Here is a 9,859-nt window from a genome sequence, read left to right on the forward strand (position 1 = left end):
GGGGTGTGGCTGTGTGGGCGTGGCCATGTAGGGAGCAGAAGTAGTTTGGGAGGGAAATGAAAAAAATTTGGGCAGAAAAAGGAGAAAAAATGGAAAAATATTGGGGAGAAATGAGGCCAAGGGAGTAGAAAGTGGGCGTGGTTTGGCATTTGGGGCGGGGCTTAGCGGGGCGTGGCTCCGGGGTGGGAGGAGGGAGAAAATCGGGGGGGAAATGAAAAAATTTGGGCGGAAAATGGAGGAAAAATGGGGGAAAAAAAGGAGATTAAGGGAAAAAAAGGGGCGGGGTTTGGATTGGGGAGGGGCTTAAAGGGGTGTGGCACTGGGGGCGTGGCTTAATTCGGAATGGAAAAATTAGGGTAAAAAATGAGAAAATTTGGGGTAAAGTCGGGGGAAATGGAAAAATGGAAGGAATTGAGGCTAAGGGAGTGAAAAGTGGGCGTGGCTTGCATTTGGGGAGGGGCCTAAAGGGGTGTGGCCATGGGGGTGTGGCCATGGGGGTGTGGCCATGGAGGGAGGAGCAGAAATTTTGGGGGGAAACTGAGAAAATTGGGGGGGAAATGGAAAAAAATCGGTGGAAATGAGGCTAAGGGAGTGAAATGTGGGCGTGGTTTAGCGTTTGGGGCGGGGCTTAGCGGGGTGGGGCACGGGGGGCGTGGCCAGGTGAGAAAGGGGCGGTGCAGGGAAAATTTGGGGGAAAAATCTGGGAAAAAGGGGAATTTTGGGGGAAATTGTGGGGAAAAAAACGGGAGGAAGTTGTTTGGAAAAAATAGAAAATTTTTGGGGAAAAAAATGGGGAATTTGGGAAAAAAATGGGATTAATTTTTTGGGAAAAATGGAATATTTTTGTTAAAAAATCGGAGGAAAATTTTGGGAAAACTTTGAAAATTTTTGGTGAATAAATCAGGAAATTAGGGGGGAAAAAATGGATGAAGTTTGGAGAAAAAATTGAATTTTTTGGGGTAAAAATTGGGAAATTTGGGGAGAATTTCGATGAATTTTTTGAAAAAAATCGAACTTTTCTTGAAAAAAAAAATAGGGGTTTTGGGAAAAAATTGGAGGAAATATTTTGGAAAAAATTTAATTTTTTTTTTAAAGAATTTGAGGAGGTTTGGAAAAAAATTAAAAGAAAATTGAAAGTTTTGGGGAAAAAAATTGGGGGAATTTGGGAAAAAAATTGGGAGGAAAATTTTGGAAAAAAATTGAGATTTTTTTGGTTCAAAAATTGGGGAATTTGGGAAAAAATAGGGTACGGTTTGTGGGGAAATTAGGATTTTTAGGACAAAAATGGTAAAATTTGGGGGAAATGTTTCTTTTTTTCAGGTTAAATGGTAATTTTGGGTTAAAAAAGGAAAAATTTTAATAAAAATAGGAAATTTTAGGGGAAAAATCAGAATTTTTAGGGGAAAAATTTGGGACAAATCGGGGAAAATTTTTATTTCTGGAATAATGAAAATGGTTAAGGAAAAAAATGGAGAAAAATTTGAATTTTGAGGAGAAAAATTGGGAGAAAAATGTGAATTTTTGTGGAAAAAATTAGATTTTTGGGGGGTAAAAACGGGGAAATTTGGGGATTTGAATTTTGGGGAATTTGGGAATGGTGGAAAATTGGGAATTTGGGGTGATTTGGGATTTTTTTTTTGGGATTTTCAGGCATCCGTCCCGAGACGCACTCGCCGGGGTTGTTCTCGTGGTTCCCCATCTTCTTCCCCATCAAGGTAAAAAAAACGGGGCAAAAAACCCAAATTTTGGGCAAAATTACAACAAAAATTCAAAATTTTGGGAGAAATGTCCAAAAAAAAAGGGAATTTTAGAGAAAATCCAGAAAAAAATCAGAAATTTTTAAAAAAAAATTTAAAAATTGAATTTTTTGGACGAGTTTTAAATGAAAATTTGGGAATTTTGGGGCAAAATTTGGAAAAAAAAATCCTGAGGAAAATTAAATAAATTCGGTGAAATTTTCAATTCTGGGGCAAATCTAAGAATTTTTGGGGAATTTGGAGCGAAATTCCAACAATAATTGAAGAAATTTTCCGGAGAAAATCTGGGAAAAATTGAAAAAATCCTGAAATTTTTGAGGGAAAAATTAAAATAAAATTAATGTTCATGAAAAAAAACTTTAAATTTCTGGGAAAAACTTGAAAGATTCTCCAAATTTGATGGAAAATTTTAAAAATCCCGACTTTTTCTGGGATTTTCGGTGAAAAAACGGCGAAAATCAGTGGAAATTTGGTGAAATCGGGGCCGTTTCCCGGCGGCCATTTTGGAACCCGGTGGCCATTTTGTGAATGGGGCCTGCAGGTGGGCGTGGCCTAAGGGGCGGCCATTTTGAAACCCGGAGGCCATTTTGTGAATGGGGCCTGCAGGTGGGCGTGGCCTAAGGGGCGGCCATTTTGAAACCCGGAGGCCATTTTGTGAATGGGGCCTGCAGGTGGGCGTGGCCTAAGGGGCGGCCATTTTGGAACATGGCGTCCATTTTGTGAATGGGGCCTGCAGGTGGGCGTGGCCTAAGGGGTGGCCGTTTTGGAAAATGGCTGCCATTTGTAGGCATGGCTTCCTAATGGGTTTGGCCCAATGGGTGGCAGCCATCTTGGAAACCGGCGGCCATTTTGTGAGTGCGGCCTACGGGTGGGCGTGGCCAAATGGTGGCCATGTTGGAAAACGGCGGCCATATTTGTGGGTGTGGCTTTCCCGCTAGTCATTAGCAAAGGGTGGTGGGCGTGGCTTTGTGGCAGAGCAGTTTTTGATTGGTGTGGCAGCCATCTTGGTGGGCGTGGCCACTGCAGAGAAACCCCGTGGCCATCTTGGTGGGCGGGGTCAGCCAGAATGATACTTGGGAGCCATCTTGGTGGGTGTGGCCACTCCCAAATAAGCCTGGTGGCCATCTTGGTGGGTGGGGTCACTCCAAACAAACCCTGTGGCCATATTGGTGGGCGGGGTCAGCCAGAATGACACTTGGGAGCCATCTTGGTGGGTGTGGCCACTCCCAAAAAAGCCTGTTGGCCATCATGGTGGGCGTGGTTTAGTGGCGAGAGTGGTTTTGATTGGTTTAGGGGCCATCTCGGTGGGTGTGGCCTGTGCAAATAAATCTACCCGCCATCTTGGTGGGCGAGGCCACCGACATTAATCCTAGCAGCCATCTTGGTGGGCGTGGCCATTCCCAAATTTAAACTGTGGCCATCTTGGTGGGTGTGGCAAGCTGGAATGACCCCGGTGGCCATCTTGGTAGGCGTGGCCTCTGCAAATAAGCTCTGTGGCCATCTTGGTGGGCGTGGTCACTCCTAAATGAACCTGGGAGCCATCTTAGGGGGCGTGTCTACTCTTAATGATCCTTCTAGCCATTTAGGTGGGCGTGGCTACTAAGACTCTATTGGCCATCTTGGTGGGCGTGGCCACCCAAAAAATCTCCAGTGGCTTTTTTGGAGGGCGTGGCAACCAGGAATCACCTCAGCGGCCATCTTGGTGGGCGTGGCCACTGAAAAAAACCCCAGTGGCTGTTTTGGAGGGCGTGGCAACTGGAAATCACTTCAGCGGCCATCTTGGTGGGCGTGGCCACAAGAGCGCCTACTTTGTATGGAGGCGGCCATCTTGGTGGGCGTGACTCCAAACAAACCCGGGGGGCGTGGCCACGCATAATGCCTTTAATGACCATCTCAGTGGGCGTGGCCGCGCTGACCCCGCCCCTTTTCCTCCCCCCGCAGCAGCCGGTGCCGGTGCGGGCGGGGCAGGAGGTGTCGGTGGCGTTCTGGCGCGTGGCCACGCCCAGCAAGGTGTGGTACGAGTGGGCGGTGACGTCGCCGGCGTGCTCCGCCCTCCACAACCCCACGGGGCGCTCCTACACCATCGGCCTCTGAGGCGGACGGACGCACGGACGGACGCACGGACGGACGGACGCAATAAAGCTGCCCCCAGCGAGCCCCGCCTCCTTCTTGGGGGGGTTTTGGGGGAAAAAAAGGGATTTTGGGGGAAAAATCCGGGAATTTCGGGGGGTTCCGGGAGGGAAAATTGGGATTTTTGGGGGAAATAAATAAAAGGAAAAGGAATTTTGGGGGAAATGCGGGAATTTTTGGGGGTTTGGGGAGGGAAAATTGGGATTTTTGGGGAAAATTTGGAAATAATCTGGAAATTTTGGGGGGAAATGTTGGGATTTTGGGGGGGAAATGGAATTTTAGGGGAAATCTGGGAATTTGGAAGGTTTGAGGGGAAAAAGTAGAAGTTTTTGGGAAAAATTAAATAAATATTGGGAAATTTGGGGGGAAAAGGGGAAATTTTTGGGGAAAATCTGGGGATTTTGGGGGTTTGGGGAGGGAAAATTGGGATTTTTGGGGAAAATTTGGAAATAATCAGGAAATTTTGGGGGGAAATGTTGGGATTTTGGGGAAAAAAGTGGAGTTTTAGGGGAAATCTGGGAATTTGGAAGGTTTGAGGGGAAAAAGTAGAAGTTTTGGGGAAAAATTAAAGAAAATATTGGGAAATTTGGGGGAAAAGGGGAAATTTAAAGGGGAAATCTTGGGATTTTGGGGGAATTTGGGAATTTTTGGGGTTTACGGGGAAAAAAAGTGGAATTTTTGGGGAATTACAGGGAGGAAAAAAAGGTGGAATTTTGGGAAAAATCCTGGAATTTTTGGGAATGTTGGGGTTTGGGGAGGAAAAAGTGAAGTTTTTGAGTTTTTGGGAAAAATAAAGTGTAAAAGATTGGGTATTTTGGGGGAAATCTGGAAATTTTGGGGGGTTTGGGGAGAGAAAAGGAAATTTTTGGGGAAAAATTAAAAATTTTTGGGGGAAATCTGGGAATTTTTGGGGTTGGGGGGAAGGAAGTGGAATGATTGGGGAAAATTTTTTAAAAAGTGGGAATTTTGGGGGAAATCCAGGATTTTGGGGGGTTAAGGGAGGAAAAAATTGAATTTTTTTAGGGAAAATGGAAAAAAAATGGGGATTTTGGGGAATTTTGGGGATTTTTGAAGAGGCAGAGGGGGAATTCTTGGGGGTTTTGGGGGTAAAAATTGAATTTTGGAGGGAAATTAATTAAAAAATGAAATTTGTTTTGGAAATCTGGGCATTTTAAGGTGCTTGGGGGGAAAAGCGGAATTTTTGGGGAAAAAATGGAAGAAAATTGTGGAATTTTGGGGGGAAAATTGGGGATTTTTGGGGAAAATCTGGGACTTTTGGGGGGTTTGAGGGGGAAAATTGGGATTTTCGGGGGAAAAATGTGGAATTCTGGGCTAAAAAAAGGGGAATTTTGGGGTAAATTTGGGAATTGGGGGGGTTTTGGTCAGGACAAGTGGAACTTTTGGGAAAAAAATTTAAAAAAATTAGGAATTTTGTGGGAAATCCGGGAATTTTGGGAGATTTCGGGAGGGAAAAGTGGAGTTTTGGGGGAAAACTTTTAAAAATCGGGAATTTTGGGGAAAATTTGGGCATTTTGGAGCCTTTTGGGAGGGAGTTGTGGAATTTTTGAGCAAAAAAATGAGAGAAAATTGGGCATTTTGGGGGAAATTTGTGGTTTTTGGAGGTTTGGGGGGAAAAGTGGATTTTTGGGGAGGAAAAAAGTGGAAAATGAGGGGGAAAAGTGAAATTTTGGGAGTAAAAAGTGGAATTTTGGGGAGAAAAAAGTGAAATTTTTGGGGATAAATCTTGGAGTTTTAAATGGGGGTAAAAAGGGGGAATTTTGGGGGAGAAAAAGAAAATTTGGGTGGGAAATTACGGAATTTTAGGGTGAAAAAGCCGAATTAGGAAGGGAAAATTGGAGTTTTGCGGGAATTTTGAGGGGAAAATGTTGAATTTTGGGGGGAAAAAGGTGGAAATTGGGGGATTTTGGTGGCATTTTTGGGGGAAAATTGGAATTTTGAGGGAAAAGGAGGAATTGGGGGGTTTGGGGGGAAATTTGGGGAGGAAAAGGTGGAATTTTGGGGGAAATTATGAAGGGGAAATGTGGGATTTTGGGGGGGGAAAGTGGAATTTGGGGGAAAATGGGAGTTTTGAGGGGAAAAGGGGAAATTTTGGGGGAAAAGGAAAGAATTTTGGGAGAATTTATGGGGGAAATTTGGATTAAAAATGGGGAATTTCGGGCAAAACCACGGGAATTTGGGGCCAAATGGGAAAAAAAGGGAGGGAAATGCCGGGAATTGGTGAAATTTGGGTGGAATTGGAGCTATTGGGGTGGAACTGGTGAAAATCGGTGAAATTTGGGTGGAATTGAGGAGATTTTGAGCCATTTTGAACCCAATTGAAGGGATTTGGGGATTTTAAGCCAACATCTTCCAAAATCTTTTTTAAAAGAGGCAGTTTTGGGTGCAAAGCAGAAAAACCCAGATAAACGAGGAGTAATTTGGAAAATTTGGGTAAAAAGCAAAACTTATAATAAATTCGGGGCATTTTTCAAGTTTGCTCCCCCCTGCCCCCCCCCCCGATATCAGCTGTCTTGTTTTAGCCGCCTCCGAGCGCACCCTCGTGCCCCACGTCGCCTCCCGCTCTTCCCCCAGCGCGTTTCAATCGCATTTTGTGGGGTTTTTTACCCAAAATTTCATTTATTTGGCGTGTTTTGGCCCCCGGTTTTCCTCGCTACTCGAGCCCAGGCTCCGCAGGCCGCGCTAGGCCGCGTTGCCATGGCGACAACACAGCGGGTATGGGCGGGGCGCTCCCTGCCGCCGTTCAGCCAATCACAGCGCGCGTCTCATCCACCAATCCGCCGCGACGACGCTTTGAGGCCTCGCGACCAATCAGCGGAGCCGCTTTTTGACAAACAGCTCCGCCAGCCAATTGGATGGCAGCATTGCGTCACCTTAGCCAATAGGATCGCGGATAGGGCGGAGCGGGCGGCGCGGGCTGGGCGAAGGAGGAGGGGGGAAGGTTCTGGAGGCCGCCGCCATCTTTGCCGCCGCGTCCGGGGCCGCCGCCGCCGCCGCCGCCGCCGCTTCGGGGCTCAGGGGGGACCGGTAAGGGCGGCAGCGCTGTCGCGACATGACGTCAGAGCCCTCCGCGCCGTGACGTCACGGTCGGGGCTGCGGGGGGCGCGGGGGGAGGGGAGCGGCGGCGGCTGTGGGGGAAAACGGGGGGGGGGGGAAGGGCGGGAAACGGAGCCTGAGGGCGGCGCCGCCAGGGGGCGCTAAGGGCGTGAGGGGCGGGGCTTGCGGCAAGGGGCGTGGTTTCGGGGTATTGTGGTTAAGGCAACGGGGCGTGGTTTTACCGAGGGGCGTGGCTTGGGCAGCGTTGCTTAAATAGAAAGGGGCGTGGCTGTCTTGAGGGGCGTGGCTAACTCGTCGCTGTTTAGTGGGCGGAGCTTGGGCACCGTTGTTGTCAACGGGAGTGGGCGTGGCTTGCGCCCCGTTGTTGTCAACGGGAGGGGGCGTGGCTTGAATTCTATCGGCTGGCCGTGACGTCACTGCTGCTGGTGACGTCACCGCCCCTTCCTGATGACGTCATTGCAGGAAAAACCCGAATTCCGGGGGTTTTCCCCCCCAAAAAAACCCCGGGATGGACTCGGGGGGATCCAAGGCGCTGCCGGACCCGGTGAGCCAAAAAATCCCGGAATTTCGGGGCCGTTTTGGGGGAATTTTGGGGGAATTTTCGGGGCTGAGGTTCCCGGATTCCCGCAGGCGGACGCGATGACCTCGGACGACTTCGACATCGTCATCGAGGCCATGCTGGAGGCGCCCTACAAGAAGGAGGAGGTGACCAAATCCCCGCCATTCCCTAAAAAATGGGAATTTTTTCCCGTTTTCCCCCTTCGTTCCCAATTTTCCCGCCAATTTTCCCCAAATTTTGCCCCATTTTTGTCCCAGTTTTCTGATTTTGACCTCGTTTTACCCCATTTTTCAGGAATATTCTCTATTTTCCCCGATTTTGCCACAATTTTCTGCATTTTCCACCAAATTCCCCTCAAATTTCCCTCATTTTCCCCCAAATTTTCTCATTTTTTCTTACGTTTTCCCAAATTCCCCTCAAATTTTCCTCATTTTTCCCCAAATTTCCTAATTTTTTCCCAGTTTGACCCAAAATTCTCCCAAATTTCTCAATTTTCTCCATTTTCCCCAATTTTTTATCAATTTCCCCAAACTTTGCCCCATTTTTGTCCCAATATTTTGATTTTTGAACTCCTTTGCCCCAAAATCCCCAATTTTAGAATGAATTTTCCCCAAATTTCCCCAAATTTCCTCCAATTTTTCCTGAATTTCCCCCTTTTTCCGGAATATTCCCCATTTCCCCCCATTTTGCCCCAATTTTCTGCATTTTCCACCAAATTCCCCTCAAATTTCCCCAAATTTCCTCATTTTTTCCCATCTTTACCCAAATTTCCCCAAAATTTCCCCCAATTTTCCCCAATTTCCCCATTTTCTTCCCATTTCCCCCAAATTTCCCAATTTTTGTCCCAAATTTCCTCCAAATTCTCCCAAATTTCTCAATTTTTCCCAATTTCCCCCAATTTTTTATCAATTTCCCCAAATTTTGCCCCGTTTTCCTCCCAATTTTCTGATTTTTACCTCATTTAACCCCAAATCCCCCATTTTAGAATCAATTTTATTAAAATTCCCCATTTTCATCCCAAATCTCCCCTAAAATTCCCAAAATCTCCCAAATTTCGATGATTTTTCCCATTTTTTTCTCCATTTTTATCCCAAAACTTTTTTTCCCTTCAAATTTTCCCATTTTTTTATCCCAAATTTCCTCATTTCTATCCCAAATTATCCCAAATTTTCCTCATTTTTAACCCCAAAATTTCATTTTTTCCCAATTTTCCCCCATTTTCCCCCCAAATTTCCCCAAATTTCTTCATTTCCACCTCAAAATTTCCCTTTTCCCCCCAAATTTTCTCCTTTTCTATCCCAAATTTCCCCTAAAATTCCCAATTTTCCCCCAAATTTTCACTTTTCCCTCCAAATTTCCCCAAATTTTCTCCAATTTTCATATTTTAGCCTAAATTTTCCTCATTTTTATCCCAAATTTTCTCATTTTCCCCAATTTTCCTCATGTTCCCCAAATGTCTCCAAATTTCTTCGTTTCCTCCCCAAAATTTCCCTTTTTTATCCCAAATTTTCCCAAATTTTCCTCATTTTTTCCCAATTTTCATCATTTTTATCCCAAATTTCTTCGTTTCCACCCCAAAATTTCCCTTTTTCTCCCAATTTTTCCCAATTTTTCCCTGATTTTTCACCCCAAAATTTCCTTTTCCCCCAAATTTTCCCATTTTTATCCCAAATTTTCCCAAATTATCCCAATTTTTCCTCATTTTTAATCCCCCAAATTTCTCTTTTTTCCCCAAATTTCCCTTTTTTATCCCAAACTTTCCCAAATTTTCCTCTTTTTTCCCCGAAATTTCTTTTTTTTTCCCAATTTTCCCCATTTTGCTTCCAGTTTTCCCCAAATTTCCTCATTTTCACCCCAAAATTTCCCTTTTTTCCCCAAATTTTTCCTTTTTTTATCCCAATTTTTCCCTTTTTATCCCAAATTTCCCCTAAAATTCCCAATTTTTCCACAATTTTCCCTTTTTTACCCCAAATTTTCCCAAATTTTCCTCATTTTTTCCCCAAAGTTTCCCTTTTTTATCCCAAATTTCCCCTAAAATTCCCAATTTTCCCCCAAAATTTCCTCTTTTTTCCCAACTTTTCCTCATTTTTCCCCAAATTTCTTCATTTCCTCCCCAAAATTTCCCTTTTCCCCCCAATTTTCCCATTTTTATCCCAAATTTTCCCAATTTTTCCTCATTTTTCCCCAAATTTCCCCAAATTTTCCCAAATTTCCCTTTTTTATCCCAAATTATCCCAAATTTTCCTGATTTTCCCCCAAAATTTCATTTTTTTCCCAATTTTTCCCCATTTCTTTCTTCCAATTTTCCCCAAATTTCCCCTTTTTATCCCAAATTTCC

General features: G+C 45.0%; 1 protein-coding gene across 1 annotated transcript in view; it reads left to right on the forward strand.

Moving 5' to 3' along the window:
- PRMT5 (protein arginine methyltransferase 5) overlaps positions 1 to 3,876 on the forward strand; it is a 39,130-nt gene extending 35,254 nt beyond the window's left edge. The window contains exons 16-17 of the mRNA XM_038126545.1: positions 1,651 to 1,715; positions 3,699 to 3,876. Coding sequence (XP_037982473.1) covers positions 1,651 to 1,715; positions 3,699 to 3,851 — 218 coding nt within the window. The 3' untranslated portion in view covers positions 3,852 to 3,876. The remainder of the gene's footprint in view (positions 1 to 1,650; positions 1,716 to 3,698) is intronic.
- The last annotated feature ends 5,983 nt before the right edge of the window (positions 3,877 to 9,859 follow it).

The sequence above is a fragment of the Motacilla alba genome, unplaced genomic scaffold (genome assembly GCF_015832195.1).
Source record: "Motacilla alba alba isolate MOTALB_02 unplaced genomic scaffold, Motacilla_alba_V1.0_pri HiC_scaffold_35, whole genome shotgun sequence".
NCBI lineage: Eukaryota > Metazoa > Chordata > Aves > Passeriformes > Motacillidae > Motacilla > Motacilla alba.